Here is a 21,822-nt window from a genome sequence, read left to right on the forward strand (position 1 = left end):
TAAGCACATTTGTCCTAGAGGGAGAATTTAGGACACAGTCTTTTTAAGGATCTGTCCTGGTCCTAAAAAATAATTTTAAATGGTTTTGCTCTGCGAACTTCCAGTTAACATAGTTTCAGACTTGACGCTTGATGTTTTTTAATGCATTTAAAATGTAATGTCTTATTAGCCAAGGGACAAAAAACAGTACAGACTCAACAACTGGTCTTCAAATCAGTCCGGACTTTTTTAACCTGCTGTTTATTTCATCTAATCAAGTTAACCAGTTTCTATTTACTGTTGTTCATCAAATGAGTCTGCCGTTTTTAGTTACAAACAATACGTGATTTAAAATATGCTTTGTAGAGCTTATTTCTTATGCTTTGCTTTTCTACCTTATTGGCTGGTTTAAAATATCTCTGTGTGATTTAAGACGTAGGCTACCTTTTTGCTGTTACTTTTACTGTGTAATGTGACATTTCTAAGTAAAAAAAAAAAAAGTATGTATGAAGTTGGGGACTTAATTTAATCTACTGATAAGTAATTGATTAGATGCTACATTTGTGAGTTAGCTAATCATGAAGACTAGCGAAAAAAATATTCTTCGCATAATAACATTGGTGAATTAAGACCAGAAGAATGTATTAACAAAGTAATTGGCTAATGCTCACTATTAGTTTATTGTAATAATGTAAATTTTTGTGGCTTGAAGATCTGTAATGGGAAGGAACTGGTGCTGTGTTCCCCATATTGTGAATTGGTTTGTGCAGTTCCTGTAATTGCTTTTGACTTCATCAAATTATTCCTGTTACCAGTATCCTTACAACATGGGTAACTTAATAACCTACAGCTTAATGAGTCCCAGGCTAGTGGGCCAGTCAGGTAGCTTAAAATCAGATGCGTCATCATGTAGAATCATGTATGTATGTGTAAATATATATTTGTTTTTTAGCATTGATAATATTATTGATTGATTGATTGATTGATTGATTGAGCACCAAATCAGCATATTACAATGATTTCTGAAGGATCATGTGACACTAATCGCTACTCCACCGCCCGGCTGAACGGTTTTACGGTAAAGAATGGTTACGGTTATATTTCCACTTGAGCTTGGTTCGGCACGGCACGATTACAAACCGTTCTTGGTCCGGAATAGAATGCGTGTAGTGACGTTGCCACTCAGAATTGGTCACGTGTCTGTTGCCCGGCTACTAGTTTCTCCATAGCTGGCTAAGTGTACAATTTGAGCAAACTAAAGTAAACAAAGTTAATAATAGAAATATCTGAATATCTGGTTTGTGTTTACATCTCATATCTCTGTAAACTCTTTGTATTACATTCCAAAGAGTTATCAGCTCCACTGTGGAAAATGAAACCATATCTATACCGGCTGGGCCGGATTGGCACGGAATGAAATAGATTGGTTTAGTTTGGGCCGACTGTGGAAAAGCGGCCAATGCTTTGCCAGCATCAGGCATCCATCTGGAATAAATTACATTTTTAAATATATTAAGAGAGAACAATTATTTTAAATGGTAATAATTTCATCACAATATTATTGTATTTACTGTATTTTTGATCCAATAAATGCAGTCTTGGTGAACATAATAGTACTGTAGTATGATCCAAATTACACTGGTTCTGTAGTTTAAAGGAGTAGTTCAACCCAAAATGAATCTGTGTGTTATTTACTAACCCTCATGTTGTTTCAAACCTGTCTTCTGTGGTGCATAATAGGTGATTTTTTTCAACTATTCCTTTATTTACTGAGGAAAATAGATTAAGTTATAATCTGCATGACTAATGGTCATGTCTAAATGGAGTTTGAATGTCAAACTTAAAGAGTTAGATCACTCAAAAATGAAAATTCTGTAATTACTCACCCTCATGACGTTCCAAACCCATAAGGTTTTTTTCATCAAAATCCGAGAGCTTTTGGCCCTCCATTGACAGCTACACAACTACCACTTTATCGCTTCAAAAAGTTCATAAAGAGATCGTAAAACTATCGAGCAGTTTAGTCCAAATTTTCTGAAGAGACACGATCGCTTTATATGATAAACAGATTGAATTTAGGTTTTTATTCACATATAAACATTGATCAGCGAACAAAACAGAAGCTCAACTGAACATGCTAGACACGCAAGAACAAACCTCTTGCTGAAGCTCAAACGTGCTGCGTAACACGAGAATGAACCTCATTGGTTCTTGCTGAAGCTCAAACGTGCTGCGTAACACGAGAATGAACCTCATTGGTTCTTGCTGAAGCTCAAACGTGCTGTGTAACACGATAATGAACCTCATTGGTTCTTGCTGAAGCTCAAACGTGCTGTGTAACACGATAATGAACCTCATTGGTTCTTGCTGAAGCTCAAACGTGCTGCGTAACACGAGAATGAACCTCATTGGTTCTTGCTGAAGCTCAAACGTGCTGCGTAACACGAGAATGAACCTCATTGGTTCTTGCTGAAGCTCAAACGTGCTGTGTAACACGATAATGAACCTCATTGGTTCTTGCTGAAGCTCAAACGTGCTGCGTAACACGAGAATGAACCTCATTGGTTCTTGCTGAAGCTCAAACGTGCTGCGTAACACGAGAATGAACCTCATTGGTTCTTGGTGAAGCTCAAACGTGCTGCGTAACACGAGAATGAACCTCATTGGTTCTTGCTGAAGCTCAAACGTGCTGCGTAACACGAGAATGAATCTCATTGGTTCTTGCTGAAGCTCAAACGTGCTGCGTAACACGAGAATGAACCTCATTGGTAACACGAGAATGAATCTCATTGGTTCTTGCTGAAGCTCAAACGTGCTGCGTAACACGAGAATTAACCTCATTGGTTCTTGCTGAAGCTCAAACGTGCTGTGTAACACGATAATGAACCTCATTGGTTCTTGCTGAAGCTCAAACGTGCTGCGTAACACGAGAATGAACCTCATTGGTAACACGAGAATGAACCTCATTGGTTCTTGCTGAAGCTCAAACGTGCTGCGTAACACGAGAATTAACCTCATTGGTTCTTGCTGAAGCTCAAACGTGCTGTGTAACACGATAATGAACCTCATTGGTTCTTGCTGAAGCTCAAACGTGCTGCGTAACACGAGAATGAACCTCATTGGTTCTTGCTGAAGCTCAAACGTGCTGTGTAACACGATAATGAACCTCATTGGTTCTTGCTGAAGCTCAAACGTGCTGCGTAACACGAGAATGAACCTCATTGGTTCTTGCTGAAGCTCAAACGTGCTGCGTAACACGAGAATGAACCTCATTGGTTCTTGCTGAAGCTCAAACGTGCTGCGTAACACGAGAATGAACCTCATTGGTTCTTGCTGAAGCTCAAACGTGCTGCGTAACACGAGAATGAATCTCATTGGTTCTTGCTGAAGCTCAAACGTGCTGCGTAACACGAGAATGAACCTCATTGGTTCTTGCTGAAGCTCAAACGTGCTGCGTAACACGAGAATGAACCTCATTGGTAACACGAGAATGAATCTCATTGGTTCTTGCTTAAGCTCAAACGTGCTGTGTAACAAGAGAATGAACCTCATTGGTTCTTGCTTAAGCTCAAACGTGCTGTGTAACAAGAGAATGAACCTCATTGGTTCTTGCTGGATCTCAAACGTGCTGCGTAACATGAGAATGAACCTCATTGGTAACACAAGAATGAATCTCATTGGTTCTTGCTTAAGCTCAAACGTGCTGCGTAACACGAGAATGAATCTCATTGGTTCTTGCTTAAGCTCAAACGTGCTGTGTAACAAGAGAATGAACCTCATTGGTTCTTGCTTAAGCTCAAACGTGCTGCGTAACATTAGAATGAACCTCATTGGTTCTTGCTGGATCTCAAACGTGCTGCGTAACACGAGAATGAACCTCATTGGTTCTTGCTGGATCTCAAACGTGCTGCGTAACACGAGAATGAACCTCATTGGTTCTTGCTTAAGCTCAAACGTGCTGCGTAACATTAGAATGAACCTCATTGGTTTCCTTGCTTAAGCTCAAACGTGCTGCGTAACATTAGAATGAACCTCATTGGTTCTTGCTTAAGCTCATGTGCTGCGTAACACGAGAATGAACCTCATTGGTTCTTGCTTAAGCTCAAACGTGCTGCGTAACACGAGAATGAACCTCATTGGTTCTTGCTTAAGCTCAAACGTGCTGCGTAACACGAGAATGAACCTCATTGGTTCTTGCTTAAGCTCAAACGTGCTGCGTAACATGAGAATGAACCTCATTGGTTCTTGCTTAAGCTCAAACGTGCTGCGTAACATGAGAATGAACCTCATTGGTTCTTGCTTAAGCTCAAATGTGCTGCGTAACACGAGAATGAACCTCATTGGTTCTTGCGGAAGCTCAAACGTGCTGCGTAACACGAGAATGAACCTCATTGGTTCTTGCTAAAGCTCAGACGTGATGCGTAACACGAGAATGAACCTCATTGGTTCTTGCTTAAGCTCAAATGTACTGTGTAACACGAGAATGAACCTCATTGGTTCTTGCTTAAGCTCAAATGTGCTGCGTAACACGAGAATGAACCTCATTGGTTCTTGCGGAAGCTCAAATGTGCTGCGTAACACGAGAATGAACCTCATTGGTTCTTGCTAAAGCTCAGACGTGATGCGTAACACGAGAATGAACCTCAGTGGTTCTCGCACGTCAAGCGGACATGCTTGAGCATCCTTTTACCACAACTGATGTGTGAGTTGATGAATATTTACATGTAAATAAAAGCCTAAATTCAATCTGTTCATCATATAAAGCGATCGTGTCTCTTCAGAAAATTTGGACTAAACTGCTCAATTCATATGGATTAGGTTTATGATCTCTTTATGAACTTTTTGAAGCATCAAAGTGGTAGTTGCGTAGCTGTCAATGGAGGGACAGAAAGCTCTCAGATTTCATCAAAAAGATTCAATTGTGTTCTGAAGTCTTACGGGTTTGGAACGACATGAAGGTGAGTAATTAATGACAGAATTTTCATTTTTAGGGGAACTATCCCTTTAAGTAATCTTGACCCAGATCTAGTTGTACTACCCAATTCTAATCACTAGAGCTCTTTTCATAGCATGACTCACAGTGATGCAGGCAACATCTTGTCGATCTGTCTCCTCTCAGGTATTGTTTCAGCCTTCAGCCACGTCATACCTCATTTCCTGCAGCCCATTTAGAGACCTTGTTCATTTTTCGTGCTGCGATCTATTCATCTACATTGAATATTATTATTAAGATGTCTGATATAATTTAAGTCCCTTTGTTCCAGATGGACCGGCATTCTGCTTGAAAACGTATCATAGATGATTCCTCGCTGTGTGAGCCTATTGTGTCATCTCTGCCTTTTGTTTGCTCAGTGATACTAACATGTTTAATAGATTTCTACAACCATGTCCACTAATTATCATCATTCATCAACCATTACAATTATTGATTCAGTAAGGTAGCTGGGTGTTTTTGTCTTTTGAGCAATGTCGTTTGACTCTCTCCACAGTTTGAGATTTTAACACCTTCATTAGTGGAGCCCGAACTCACTATTTTACATTCTTATAACTTTACATTCGCTGTCAAACTTGTAGTTTTGAATGGACTTGTCATTTATAACTTCATGTTCACATAAAAACTGATCTAGCACTGTTATACTAGTATTAGTTATACTTGACTGGCAGGAAATATAGCTTGTCTTTAAAACAAAAAGTCATTTTATAAAAGCACCATTTCTGAAAGAATGCAGCTTCAGTGTTTTTCAGTGAAAGAGGAAGTCAAAGCAGAAATCCAGGATATCGTCTGACATTTTGTCCAGATTACTTTATTTACATGTCTCCCTTCCTATGAGGGGAAACTTTTTAGGCACCATACTGTAGCACTAACAGATGTAGACTGGAACTCTTTGACTGGCACAGTTCACAGATTATATATCCTTGTTGGGAGGAAATGAAGATATTTCCCGTGGCGAAGCTCCTCTTTGAGGTTGTCGGGTTCAGAAATCTTCATGCAATCAGCATTTGACATTCCCTATGTTTCATTTGGCTGGCATTTAACGACTACCAAAACGAAAACAGTATACAGAGATCTCCAAAGTGAAATGAAATCTTAATCATTTTTAACTTTTCTGACACATTCTGAGAATTTATCTAATCTAAAGCTGTTGGGCTCACCAAGACTGCCTTTATTTGACCAGAATTAGCATAAAAAACTAAAAAATATTACTACAATTTAAAATATTTTTTCTATTTGAATATATTTAAAAATGTAATGTATTCCTGTGATGCAAAGCTGAATTTTCAGCATCATTACTCCAGTCTTCAGTGTCACATGATCCTTCAGAAACCATTCTAATATGCTGATTTGCTGCTAAAGAAACATTTCTCATTATCATCAGTGTTGAAGACATGAAACTTTTAAACAGTGTATTTGTCTTTAATAATAATCTTTTATCTGTCTCCAGCCCACATCACACACAGATGGGCGGACTGAAGTGGCGTCCCGTCCCGGGCGGTCAGGGGCTCGCTGTCGGAACTCCATTGCCTCCTGTGCCGATGAGCAGCCACATATCGGCAACTACCGGCTCCTCAAAACCATCGGCAAGGGAAACTTTGCCAAGGTCAAATTGGCACGACACATTCTTACTGGACGAGAGGTGAGCTTTATGAAGATATGAATGGAGAAACTGGTTGGTTATACTAAAGGTTATTCATTGTCACAGTAACACTTTATGTACTAGAGGCAATAGATATAATGCTAGAAAAAATTAAGTCATGCTATTTTGTAAGTAAAGTCAAACCTGTTTTTACATTAAAAATGGCACTATGATTTTTTTTTAAAATAAATATATTATAAAATATTAATAGTATTAAATGTCATATATACTGTGTGTATATATATATATATATATATATGTATATATATATAGTGTGTGTATATATATATATATATATATATATATATATATATATATATATATATATATATATATATACTTTTTTTGAAATATAATGAAATATAAGGAGCACCGCACATGCCATGTGGAGAAAAAAATGTATATCTTGGAAATTAACAATTCGTTCCCACGACTTACTAATACATCAGCATGTTTTACTAATTCATTCCCTTGTTTTGAGTAAATCGTGCACATGATATAAAAATGTATTTCCTTGTTTAGTAAATTGTGCACACGATATAATGATTCGTTCTTTCGTTTAATGAATTGTGGCCACGTTGACCTTCATTGGTTCTTGCAGAAGCTCAAAAGTGCTGCGTAACACGAGAATGAACCTCATTGGTTCATGCTGAAGCTCAGACATGATGCGTAACACAAGAATGAACCTCATTGGTTCTTGCGGAAGCTCAAACGTGCTGCGTAACATGAGAATGAACCTCATTGGTTCTTGCTGAAGCTCAAACGTGCTGCGTAACACGAGAATGAACCTCATTGGTTCTTGCGGAAGCTCAAACGTGCTGCGTAACACGAGAATGAACCTCATTGGTTCTTGCGGAAGCTCAAACGTGCTGCGTAACACGAGAATGAACCTCATTGGTTCTTGCAGAAGCTCAAACGTGCTGCGTAACACGAGAATGAACCTCATTGGTTCTTGCTGAAGCTCAAACGTGCTGCGTAACACGAGAATGAACCTCATTGGTTCTTGCGGAAGCTCAAACGTGCTGCGTAACACGAGAATGAACCTCATTGGTTCTTGCGGAAGCTTACTTAATACTTAATACTTAGCTTACGTAATAATTCATTCCCCTGTTTTAGTTCAATCAAAATGAGGGAACAAATTATTACTATGTGGCCAAGATTTACTAAATCGAGGAAACAAATTATTATATTGTGAACATGATTTAGTAAAATGAGGGAACAAATTATTATATCTTGTGCACTTAATATCATATACAATATTAAATCTTAATTTATTTAAAGCGAGGGAACAAAATAATAAATCGTGGCCACGATTTACTAAAATGAGAGGAGAAGTTCTTAATTTGTGGCCATGATATATATGTACAGTATATTTTTTTTCTGCATGGCATGTTCATGGCTCCGTAGAAATATGAGCTGGATTTGTTCCTGACTGCTTTTGTGGGATTCACTCTGATGTTGAGTTGAGCTGTAGCGATAAAACCATCAAATTGATGCTCTTTTACTGGCGACTCGTCAGACCTCATTGAACAAGGCAGTAAAATGTATTTTCTTTCCCTCCTCTCTCTTTTTCCTGCAGGTGGCCATAAAAATAATTGATAAGACACAACTTAATCCTACCAGCCTTCAAAAGGTAAACATTTTAGGATTCTTGCTGAACTATAAAAATCCACATTCTCAGTCTCCCCTATCTTTCTCTCTTTTGCTGGTTTAAGGACAAGAGCGTGCAAGAATGGAATCCCTCCATTTGTCCTTGTAGAGCGAATTAATCATTAACCAAATATGAAGATAGCATTGCTGTACTTCTTTGCAAGTTAGAGGGACAGCTGCCTTTGGAACACTGGGTTTTATTGCTTATTTTTATAATCATCATAGTTATCGTTTTGATTTGGCATTAGTTGACATGTTCATTTTCATCAGCACAAGATGCCGACCAAAATCAAAAGGACTTCTGTTCAGAGTGGTGCATGATGGGAGAGCAGTAGCTGATGGAGGAACCCTCAGTGGACTTGGATTTCAGAGGCAGCTAATAATAGCATAAGCCGAGAAACCAGAATGAGAGGCTCGAATAATAACTACACATTTGCAGAGCGCTTAGATGGGACACTTTGCTTAGCGTGGGTCTCTTGGACTTTGTTGGTTCTGATGTCATATTTGGTGCCAAAAAATCGTTTTTTTTTTCTCTCTCTGGATGGACCATATAGATCACATTGTCACATTGAGGTCAATGTGAGGTGTTGATGTTCTCTTCCACTGGCTGCCCTTTTCCCTATAATTAGCTGGCACTTGTTTTTTCCAGGCCATTGATTTAGGCCGTTTTCCATTTGCGAGCCGATTGACAGTCCATGGCTCAGGTTGTGTCTCTGGAGGGGAAGCGATGATTAGTTTGGGACATAAGGGGCAAAGACTGGGTATGACCCAGTCCCAGTGCAACCCAGTGCTACCCTCAGTACGTATTTCCAATTAAGAAAGCAGAGGTGTAACCCTGGCATCCTGGCCAAATTTGCCCATTGGCCTCTGTCCATCATCATGGCCTCCTAATCATCCCTATATATATCTATAGAGAGAGAGAGAGAGAGATATTGAAATCACCTTTATTTACAACATATAGGTAAAACCAGTCTGTGTTACCACTAACAATCTGCATTACAAAATCTCAATTACGAAAAACACACACACACAAAAAAAAAGACAACAAAATGACTTAAAAAGTCAACAGTAAATCATAATTTTCATTAACTGTGCATAACACTCCATTTATGGCCCAAGTATTCACAAACACTGGTAAGCACCCAACCAATTTATAGTATGCATATTCTATCCTAAGCCTTGATGCTACCAAACCCTTGAACATCATCAAAGGATCTAAAGTATCTTTGCCAAGCGTCTTATTTTTCCTTGTTTTCCAAATAGTGAGTTTGGCAGTTCCAAACACAAAATTTAGTAAAACCAAAACATGTTTACGACTAGCGAAATACTTTGGCCCAAAAATAAACAATTGAGGAGATAAATCTTCACCTAAAGATGATACCCATTGCGATAAAAAGGAGAACAAATTACCCAACCGTACACATTGCACAAAGAGATGAAAACTAGTTTCGTTTTCAGAACAAAATAATCAACCCACCTCTACATTTGGATTGAGGTGCACCACATGTCTGTTCGTGGCTATTGCACTGTGTACAATCCTCCATTGTAAATCACCAGTCCGTTTATCAATGTTTATATAGTGACCGCCAGCTACCTTTGGGGGAGATATATCCACTCCAAAAAAATCAGTCCATTTAGATGACTTTACTCTGGAGAGAAGATATGTATTGGTCACTTTCACACAAGTCACATACAGAGCTTTTTTCCCAACAGACTCAAAAGTATCTAGCTGAGGAGTTTTGAAAGACAATATGAGATTTTCCTCCTCATGCCCATTCCCTTACGTCAGCAGCTATCATCAAGGATGGAAAATCATAGTCACGTCCAGCCATCCACTCTTTAATATGGTTAGAGTTGTTGATAAAAAGTATCTGATCATAGTTCAGTTCTCCAAGTACTTCATCAGTAACTTGTTTCAAAAATCGAATAGATTTTATCCCAGTTCTCTCACTCGGGGTCTCCGAACTGATGCTTGTGTCCAAGTTTTACACATCCAACAGCTATCAGCCGTGATGACAAATTAACAGAGCACAGGTGTCTAGAAGGTAAAAAGGGGTTCTGGAACAATGGCTCTTCCATCAGCCAAAAACCCGCATGTATTCCAGCAGGTCTTGAGACAGAGAAAACTTTCCAGGCTTCCATCACAGATCTGTAGAAGGGAGTCAAATCTGTAAGAGTTGATTCATTCAGGTTCAATAAAAAGAGATGTTTGTCAAGTCCCATGTTGCCTGCTTTCCTCAAGAGTGCAACTGCAGTGTTGGACCAAGCAATATCACCATAACACAGCAGTCTCTGAGCAGCTTGCAGACGAAAGGCCATGAGTCTTGATCTGATGTCCACAAGACCTTGCCCCCCTTCTTGCACTGGCAAAAAAAGGACAGCTGATCGGACCCAATGCCGCCCTGACCAAAAAAATTCACCAGCATCCTTTGAATGTCTTGAACTAGTCCAATGGGAGGCTGTAACACAATAAATGTATGCCACAGCGCAGAAGCGACCAAGTCATTGGCAACTAAAACTCTCCCCCTATAGGATAGCTGGGGTAGCAACCAGTTCCATCTAGACAATCGGGTGCACACTCTCTCCAAAACTCCCTCCCAATTTTTCTGATCCCAAAAAAACTGATCCCAAAAACACACCAAGTAATTTCAGCCCTTTTCTATTCCAGTTTAAACTACCTGGTAGTTGTGGGAGATTTTCTACATTTCTTTGACCTGACCAGAAAGCTTCAGTCTTATCCCAGTTTACTTTAGCTGATGATGCCCCTTCATACAACTCAAGTGCTCTAGACAAAGCTTTTATATCATTATTGTCATTGACAAAGACTGTAACATCATCAGCGTAAGCAGTAATTGTAGTTCTTAAATGTTGAGGCATTGTAGGTATTGATAAACCATTTAGAGTTTTTCTTATATTAGAAAGTAAGGGCTCAATAGCAATACTATACAATTGTCCTGATAGAGGGCAACCTTGTCTGATTCCCCTTGAAACCACAATAGGCCGACTTAGGCCACCCCCCACCTTAACCATACGAGAAGCTCCAGTGTACAACAAACGTATCCATTTGATAAAATCCTGACCAAACCCGAATGCAGCAAGTAGATTAAAAAGATAGTTATGAACAACGCGATCAAACGCCTTTTCTTGGTCTAAAGCAATCAATCCAACCTCTGCATTAAACATTTTACAAATATCCAAGGTATCCCTCACTAAAAAAAGATTATCCATTATAGATCTTTTTGGAATGCAATAGGTTTGGTCTTGATGAATTATCAAATGTAAAAAAACTTCTTAAGCCTATTAGACAGACATTTAGACAAGATTTTATACTCTGTTGTTAATAAAGCAACAGGTCTCCAGTTCTTTAACAGAGTCGAGTCTCCCTTTTTAGGTAATAGGGACAATACAGCACGTTGACATGTAGCAGGTAAAGTGCCATCTTTATAACTTTCACAGAAAACTTCATAAAGGTCCATTCCAATATACTCCCAAAAATGTTTATAAAATTCAGAAGTCAACCCATCAATTCCAGGAGAGCGTCCGGATTTCAACTGTCCAACAGCAATAGTGAGTTCTTGAAGAGTAATTTGTGTGTCCAAAGCAGTCTAAGAAACAGAGTCTATTTGAGGAAGTTCATGCAAAAGTTGCGCCGCACAACTAGAGTTACAATGATCAGCTTTGTATAGAGAAGAATAAAAACCAACAGCATGACGACGCATTTCTATAATATAATTTGTAATCTTCCCATCTGGAAGACGTAAACATGTCATCTGCTTAGACTGTGCCACTGAATGTTCTAAATTAAAAAAATAGGCACTTGGGGCATCCATCTCAGTAACTGATGTAAAACGTGACCTCACCAAAGCAGCATCACCCTCTCATTCAAATGAAAACTTCGCTTTTTCTTTTTCTGTTGTAAGTTGTTGATAAAAGCTGGGTCATGTCTTCTTATCATTTCTGTCTCTATAGACTCTGTCTCTTTCCAGAGCTTGAATTGTTTCTCTTTGAGTAGTCGTACAATATCCAGTGTACTGTTGACAGGATTTCAAAATAATTTTTCTTCCCCTTCCAATGATTCCAAAAAACCACAAAATGTTCGGAAAATAAAGCATCCTGTAATAGTTTAGCATTAAAATGCCAATAAGAAGATTTTCTTGGAAATTGTGCCATGTTTACTGAAATACATACCAGATGGTGATCAGAAAAACCTACAGGAGTAATAAAACAATCAATAATCCTGTTATTTAAATTTTTTGAAACATAAATTCTGTCTAAGCGAGCAGCACTTACTCTATTGTCAGAAATTTTAACCCATGTATATTGTTTATCTACCGGATGCTTGATTCTCCACATATCTAAAAGTTCGGCCTCTTTCACCAATCTTGACAAATAGTTGGATGAAAGCATGTGAGGCTCTTCATTATTACGGTCAACATTGAAACATTCTGTACAATTCCAATCCCCACCAATGATGATGTCTCAATCACTAAAATCCTGTTTTAAGACATTAGTTAGCATTCTAAACAACTGTAATTGCTCATTTCCCACATTTGGTGCATAAAAATTATTATATAAAATAAATTGTCATCCCTTCAATAATAATTTTGACAAGAACCAGGCGACCTTTTACAAATTCCTCAGTTTTTCAATGCTAACTTTTATATCTGGAGAGAAAAGAAGAGCAATTCCAGCGCTCAGATTTGTACCATGGCTAAGTACCTTTCCACCACACTCCCCACTCTACTTCGTTATCCATATCACTGTGTTTCTTGCAATAAAATGACATGTAACTTTTTATTTTGCATGATTTCAGACACCAAACCTCGTTTATGACTATCCCTCCCTCCATTAATATTTACTGAACCCACCCTCAAAAGATCCATGTATAAGTTTAGAGAGGAGAGAAAAAAGACAACGGCAGAAGAAACCAGAAGAAATAAAGAGAAGAACACCGCGTGATGCATGGCTAATCGTTTACAGAAATGCTTTTTATCCACCATTCTACATTTTCGAATAACTGTAACATGTTTTTTTAAACGAAAACGTTTCTTTTCACTCAGCTGATCAAGATTTACAGTCTTTTGAAGAACCGCCACTGACCTCTCAAATTTTCCAACATCAGGAAAAAATTCTTTAATGTTGACTTGGTTTCCAAATGACTCATCAAGAAACCCATTAATTTCATCTAATGTATACAAAGAGGGATCTTTAATGGACATATCTTGAGAATCGCCCTCAAGTCCACATACAGACCCTCCTTGGGAGTCACATTCGTACTCAAGAGGAGAAACATTTTCGTCAGATGCATCATCATCTACTGCGCTACCATCATTACTCAAACATAACTCTCTCTTTCTTATAGCTGACCCAACAGACTCACACCTGTTTGGCCCTGCAATTTCCACACCATCATCTTGCTGCTCATCAGCATTGATATTTTGAACAGTATTTGCAGTATTTTCATTTTGCTGACCTTCATGCACATTAGTATTAGTCACAGCATTATCATGTACTTCAATAGCGGACGGCGCCGCACCAGAAACGCTCACCTCTGCTGGACCTGCGTGTTCCTCTTGAGCAGCGCGCTCCTGCTCCACCGCATCTCCCTCTCCTGAAACAGTAGGCCTTTGCCTATCCTCTGTGTGGGCATACGAACTTTTTATGCCCTAAATCGCCGCAAACGAAGCACCTTAAGCTACCAGTGCTTGCGTACACCATATACGTTTTGCCTTCGTGTCGTACTCGGAATGAGACATCCAGCGTATTTTCGGGGGAGTCTAGAAACATAAACACCTGTCTTCTAAAAGATGTGACATGTTTCAAAGACGGGTGTTTACAACCTAACGTGATTGTTTTAAAACCACTGGCAAATTTGCCAAAACGTACTAATTCCCGTTCCAACGCTTCATCCGAAATGAAAGGTGGAATATTTGAAACGGTAATTTTCACTGTCGGAGCGTATAACGGGGTAACCTGAACAAAGTTTTCATTTATAACGAGACCATTCTCGATTAACAAAGTTTTGTTCTTTCAAAAACACTACTACAGATTTATTCATACGAGAAGCGGACACTATATTCTCGTGTCCTACTTCCCCTCCAGCTGAAATAAGTACGTCTTCCACTGTGACGCCATCCTCGGGCACACACCTAAAGCCATTGCGCAAGGACAAAGACGGCATCTCCTCAGGAGACGCCATCTCTCCCTGCGCAATACCCGCAACAAAAAAACCAAGTCAAAAAACAAACTTTAAACCATGCAGAAAATAAAGAAAACAAAATCCCCGTAATTAAGACTAGGTAAAAAAAAACACAGCTCAGGTCTCACCCAGTACCACTCTCACCCACAACCTCCCAGCATGCACCACGTGTGAGAGAGAGAGAGAGAGAGCTTATGTACTGATTGGCTTCATCACAAACTTCCTTGTGAAACATTAAAGTAGACTCGTGTGATCAACAGTGCAATTTATTTTCATATTTAATATTTCCAAAATTATTCAAAAATATTCAAAAATAATGCTTTTTTTACTCGAAAAATGAGATGCCTACTCTCAGATAAATGAGGCCTATGATTAATCAGATGCAAAAAGAAATATAAAACCAGTCCTAATTGAAAGAGAACAAGTTAAAGGAACACGCCGACTTTTTGGGACTTATTCACCGTATCCCCCAGAGTTAGATAAGTCCATATACATACCCTTTTCATCTCCGTGCGTGCCGTAACTCTGTCTGACACACCCGCCGCTAGCCTAGCTTAGCACAAAGACTGGAGGTAAACAGCTCCAGCTAGCATACTGCTCCCAATAAGTGACAAAATAATGCCAACATTTTCCTATTTACATGTTGTGATTTGTATAGTCACAGCATGTACAAATAACAAGGTCACATGAGACACAGCCATCTTCTAACCGTATACATACTGGGAACTATATTCTCAGAAGGCGAAGCACTGCTACTTGGGCGGAGTGATTTGCTCGCAGCACCTGAGAAGCCCTGTGGTGAGGAGCAGAGAGTTGGATTAAATCACTCCGCCCAAGTAGCAGTGCTTCGCCTTCTGAGCACAAAGCACAACATGTAAATAGGAAAATGTTGACGTTATTTTGTCACTTATTGGGAGCAGTATGCTAGCTGGAGCCGTTTACCTCCAGTCTTTGTGCTAAGCTAGGCTAGCGGTGGGTGCGTCAGACAGAGTTACGGCACGCACAGAGATGAAAAGGGTATGTATGGGCTTATCTAACTCTGGGGGATACGGTGAATAAGCTAAAGTCCCAAAAAGTCGGCGTGTTACTTTAACAATTTTTTTTTTCAATTGGGTGATGATATAGCATAACAAGTGATTAATAAGCTATTTTTTATAGGCCGGTCATTTTTGACCGGGAACAAAAAAAGTGTTATAGGGTTTTCAACACAACCTGAGGGTTAAATAAATAGTGGAACCGAAATTTAAGACAATATGGAATGGCAAATGGTTTACTAGATAATGTTTTTGTAAGTGGTTGGCTAATATTGCTTTTTCAGTGTCTGATACTGATTTATAGAGACCAGCTGATGGCATATAAGACCATGACATATGTGTGAAAATAATATTTGATTTTCACAAATTGGTCTCATTTGTATCAGTTAAATTATATTTTATTTATATATTTATTTTCAAATTTATGACACATTCATTTAAAAAATAATACGCTAATTTGTGGAAATAAACATTTATATAACATGGCAATGCTTAAATTCACTAAAATGATTTTCAAATGAATGCAAAAGATGGGAACGTCTGCTAATTTTGCACATAATGCCTCAAAATCGTAATTTTTCTCACTAATTTTAAATATGACTGATGTATACTACAGTTCAAAAGTTTTAGGTCAGTAAGAGTTTTTAAAATAAATTAATACATTTATTCAGCAAGGATGCAAAAACTGTGGAGAAGTTTATAATGTTACAAAATATTTCTATTTCAGATAAATGCTTCTTTCAATTCATCAAAGAATCTTGAAAGAAATTGATTGCGTTTTCCACAAATCACAGTCGTTTTCAGCATTGATAATAAGAAATGTTTCCTGAACAGCAAATCATCATATCAGAATGATTTCTGAAGGATCGTGTGACTGAAGACTGGAGTAATGATGCTGAAAATTCAGCTTTGCATCACAGGAATGCATTTCAGATAAATGCAGCATTGGTGAGCATAGGAGACTTGTTAGTGTACCTTTGAACCTGACGAGATATATGACAAGCAATATGACTAATTTGGTCTAAATGCCTCGGTTAATGAAAATTCAAAAGTCAATTCTTTGGTGTCAAGGTTTTTTTTTTTATTGTTCCATCATAGAATACTTTTTCACTTGTATTATTTCTCTCACCCTCTGCAAAGATGTTTGCCATCTCTGCTCATAACTCATGTCAGCGGGAGTGTTAAATGACTGTCCGTCTGTACTCCATTATAGTCCTGGGCGGGAGGCTGAGTCATCATTGCTGATTCAGACCCTGCAGCCGTAACTCACTTTCACTGCTTGACATTTCATAGCTCTGATATCTCACGTCTGATCTTTCGTATTATAACGGGGAAAAGGGGATGTTGGGGTAATGGTAGTCTCAGCCTCAGATGTCATGCCTACGGACCTTTGGCTGAAAGTCTGATGCATATTGCACACAAAATGGGAAACACTTTGGGAATTTCAAAGTCCTCATCTTATTGGTTGAAATCTACAGGATTTCCAGGAGACATCTGTGTCGCTTTCTTTTACGGTCCACCTGGAAACAAAGCCGTCGGGATGCCAAACCCCCTCATGGAAGAAGATAACCGTCACGTTTACAACTGTGACAATGAGCACGTTTACATACACACCAGTAGGCTACGCTGATAACTCACAAAAATCAGTTTATTGAAATAACCAGTTGTCCGGGTTTACATGCAAACCAATAACCAGACAACGCAAGAAAACTGCAAAATCAGGTTATTTCATTTGTTGTGTCGGTTGTGATGTTAAATAAAGCATAAAAAAACGAAGAAGAGTATTGCAACGTCAGCGGGAAACTTACAGCCCATATATTATCCTCTCATGCAGTTAATGATGCAGCATTTTGACTGTAGGCTCCCGCTTCTTCTGCTGCTGCACACGATGAGAGCACTTTTATAATTTTTTGGGTTAAGAAAGAGTCTGAGTTTGCGATGTATTTCCTCCTCCCTTACTGCAGAGTCTTTATGCGCTTAAATCCACAGCAAGGACGCGTGCGTTCCTGTCACATATCACGACCGAAAGCAAGTTAATGCTTTTACATGCTAAGCAAAATCTTCGTAAAGGCCAAAAATGTAGCTGTGACGTTCGGTTTATGCTTAAGCCATTTATGACCCTACTCCGATAAAAGAAAACGGGTTAACGCGTTTACATGGTCACGTGCATTATCAGCTTATTATGCATAACCGAGTTAAGAACGTGCATGTAAACGCACTCAATGAGAGCTTATCAGGATCAACTAAACACTGGATTTTCAAAAGTATGTGAAATTCATGGCGCCATTGTTGCAGTGAACTTGCACAACGTTCTTGAATTAACAGTTTATTAGATGCATGCCGGTCTGTTATCGTAGGGACATTTTCATGTCTCTAAACATGACGCCGAACAAAATGAACTGCGATTGGTTGCTGTACATATCAGATGTCCTCTTGGACTGTCCTTGGCCAATGAAAGCTGCTATGGAGTCCAGACCTTCTGAATGTTGAAATGTTTTCTTCTTACAATTGACTAGAAGAATTTCTGAATTCAGCTTTATGTTTCTATCCTTATTTGGCATCAGGTGCAAAAACAACCTTTTAGAATGGCCGTTTATCTGTGTGTGGATCTTTGGCGGAGGTCTTGAGAGTTGTTTGTTGTGTAAGTAGGATTGTTGTTTTCTTCTCTGGACATGCTAATGAGACCCACATGTGGGAGTGAATGGGAAGTGATGACCCCGTTTGGTTAAACAATAATATTGTCAGTAGTGGATGGTTGTCAGTACTGGACCGCCCCAGACAATGGTTTGGATGGCAGTGCTAAAATTTGTCTAAATGTCTGACCCATATTGCCGAAGTCCATAACAATCCTTGCACAAATAAAGAGGTTATTATCATATTTATGCTATTGAAAAGTTTACTAAAGGGATAGTTCACACCAAAATTAAAATTCAGTCATCGTTTACTCGTCCTCTTAAACTTGTATGACTATACAAAAGAAGATATTTTGAGAAAAATGCCTCTGTGTCTTTTTTCATCCATACAATGAAAGTCAGTGTGGTACCGTGTTGTTTTGGTCTTCAGTGTTCTTCAGAATATTATGTTCCACAGAAGAAAGAAAGTCATACAGGTTTGGAATAACATGAGGATGAGTAAGTGAAGACAGAAGACAGGGTGAACTTTATTAATTACTTCCAAACGGAAGCTCAAGCATGTTCACTTGACGTGTGAGAATCAGTGAGATTCATTTTTGTGTTGCGCATCACGTTTGAGCTTCTGCAAGAACAAATGAGGTTTGTTCTCGCACGTCAAGCAGGTTCGGATGAGCTTCTGTTTATGTTCGCTGATGACTGTTTAAATGTGAATCAAAGATTGAACATATAAAGTTTCTTCAGAAAATTTTGACTAAACAGCTCAATTCATATGGATTAGTTTTATGATCTCTATGAACTTTTTGAAACGTCAGTGTCAGTTGCGTAGCTGTCAATGGAGGGACAAAAAACTCTTAATTTAATTCATGTTCAGAAGATGAACGAAAGCATTTCGTGTTTGTAATGACATGAGGAAGAGTAATAATGACAGAATTTTAACCCTTTCTTTATGTTTTAGTTGATTTCAGATGTTTTTAGCTGTTAATATATGTACAATTAAAGACCACACCAAATCACAATTAGAGTTTTGTGTCTTGTAGTTAATCTCTTTTTGCTTTCAAGTAATCTCTATGCTAGTGTACTCCTAAACATTGACAAAATAACCTTTTATATGCGGTTAAAATGTGTAGTATTTCTCTTATGGGACAATAAAGCAAAAATATCAATGTAACTTGAATTTGAGGGCATATAATTTTTTTTAAATAATTTATCTATTATCCAATACCACATTATTAATATTATTATCTGAAATTATTATGTATAATAATACATTTATGCATTTTATTGGGGAGTATACATATTTTCTAGCGTTTATTTAACAATATAGTATTTTTATTTATTTGTTTGTTAGGGTCTTTAAACCCCAATAAAAATAAAGAAATCACGTGGCATGTTCGTATTTAGGATACTTGCAGTTATCTTGCGGTTTATCACTAAGCAAAAGGCACTTTAAGATCCTATTGCTGCTTACAGTGCAATTTTAAAAAAAACATGCAATTAATACTAGATATAGCCTAGAGGAAAATTGCTATGCTTAATACTGAGTCAGTTTTACACGTCTTGGAGCCGTTTCATTTGGCATGCAGCACTTTGCCATTAACCTTAATATTTAAATACAGCATCCACCCACACACCTCAGGCCCTCTCACAGACAATGACCACTTCTGTGCTTCCCAGAGCTTTTTCTTCTTCGTCTCTCACCGATGCCGTTTGTATTTGCGTTGGTGCGACCACTTACGCAACCGTAGAGAGTGGGAAGACAGCCTCTGGTGCTAGTTCCATCTCCTCGTTTAAAATTAACCTCTTTTTATGTACGAATAACAGGTTGGAGTCAGCGATCGACAGGCGCTGCGATCGAGTCAAGGTTGAGAGCACGGAAGCACGCCGAGCACTCAATAGCTAAAAGAAGCGGGTGAACGTCATCATTGCGTGTTTTCAGACTGCGCATGTGGGTGTGCGTGGGTGTCGATGTAAAGGAGAAGTTCCGTTCAGCGATTGATTATTGTTTTATTTTTTTCTGCCACCGGTATCCTAGAAACTCGCGCTCTTCTTGCAGCTAGTGAATGAGGAACATCTGAGATCAGGGGATGTGAATGAAAATGGAATGAGTCACCATTTCTCTCCTCAGAGAAGACTTAAATCTGAAGTTCATTCTTGAGCACGTCGCTCTGATTTGGTCTAGCTACAGCAAAATCGTCCAGCACCTGCTCAAACGCGTTTATTTCTGGTTCAGCCTCTCCTTTGTGTGTGGCCGTGAGGAAAGGGCAGGGGTATTTCTTAAAGTACAGGCGCTCTTCTGGATTGGTACTAGGGCTGCATGATCTATGAAAATAAAATTGATGTAGCAATATGGCTTAGTGCAATTGTCAAATCGCGCAGGCTATGTTTAAATGAAATAAATATATGCAAAATACTGCTTGCATGTCAATTAACACACAGTGTCGTGCTTCGTTCTGAAACCAGCCGCACATACAGTCAACATTTGAAGTGGATCAAAAAAGTTCATCAAAGGTGTCTTAAGACAAGAACGGGTATTGAACGGGTAAAGGTTTTGATCCACTTCAAATGTTGACTACTATATTTTTATTTGCCGCCAACCCATCAAAATAAAAGCTTGATGGTTTACTGTTAGAAAATGAAGACATGTAATGGTATTGTAATTTCACAGTGAAATTATCACAAGTAGTATTATCAAAAAAAAAATCTCTCAATGTTTTTATTAAATAATCGCAATCAAATCATATAATAATTATAGGCGCATGTCATAATTACGAGATTTCAACACGTCCTCGTAGAGCTCGTAATTACTAATTGTAAGCTGGGGATTTTTTTTAGAGCTCCTACTTGTACCATGTGACCACTGTACCACCTGATCACTGCAATTTCATTTAGGCGTTGATAGTGGTGCCATAGAAATACGTAATTCCCAGTACGAGGAGATTATGAACAGCTCAGAGTAGACCGTCACGTGTTGTCATCTCGAAATTGTGGTGATTATGACATGGCGTGAACGCAGAATATTATTATTTTGTAGTCATTTTGTAATTGTTGAAAACAGTGGGAATGCAACCTATCAGAACTTTGTTTTTTTTTTAACTCTTCACTTTATGGTTACTTTATGTTTTTTGGAAAAAGTATACCCAAGTATGAACCCTAACCCTAAATCGTTTAACCCTTCAAGGATTACCTTAAAGTAAAAGTTATATTTCATAAAAAATATTTTATTTTTCTATGCAGATGCACATCCCCAGAAAATCACCAAACTCTACAATGATTAATTTTTCAACTCATCTGGTGAAAATTCCTGTTTTTTTTTTTCATATCGCAATAAATGTTTAAAAAAATAAAGATAATTTTTCTCAAATATTGTGCATCCCTAATAATGGCAAAGCGAAGGTTTAGGAATGTTCACAAAGCCACAAAACCTCTGCAGTCTGGCAGCGTTTTGCGGGCCTGTCTTCCCGCTGGCATTGACCTCATTTCGTGCTTGCATCATCCAGAAAGCAATGCATCTGTGCAGGTCCATTTGTTACTTGTCTGACTAATTATGTCTGGATTTGCCCTGAGATTTTGTAACATCTGGATTGGTTATTATTCCTGTCCTCCTTCGGTTATCAACTGAAAATATGAATAAAGAAGCAAGATCACGTCAATTACTTTTTAAAGATGTAAAATGCACAAATGTGGTAGTAAAA

General features: G+C 38.4%; 1 protein-coding gene across 5 annotated transcripts in view; it reads left to right on the top strand.

Moving 5' to 3' along the window:
- The window catches only part of mark3b (MAP/microtubule affinity-regulating kinase 3b), an 84,022-nt gene that overhangs the window by 4,507 nt on the left and 57,693 nt on the right, over positions 1–21,822 (top strand). For all 5 annotated transcript variants that reach the window (XM_084432349.1, XM_084432351.1, XM_084432350.1 and 2 more), the window contains exons 2-3: positions 6,423–6,614; positions 8,194–8,247. In XM_084432349.1, coding sequence (XP_084288475.1) covers positions 6,423–6,614; positions 8,194–8,247 — 246 coding nt within the window. The remainder of the gene's footprint in view (positions 1–6,422; positions 6,615–8,193; positions 8,248–21,822) is intronic.

This window comes from Rutilus rutilus (assembly GCF_951802725.1).
Source record: "Rutilus rutilus genome assembly, chromosome: 15".
Taxonomy (NCBI): Eukaryota; Metazoa; Chordata; class Actinopteri; order Cypriniformes; family Leuciscidae; genus Rutilus; species Rutilus rutilus.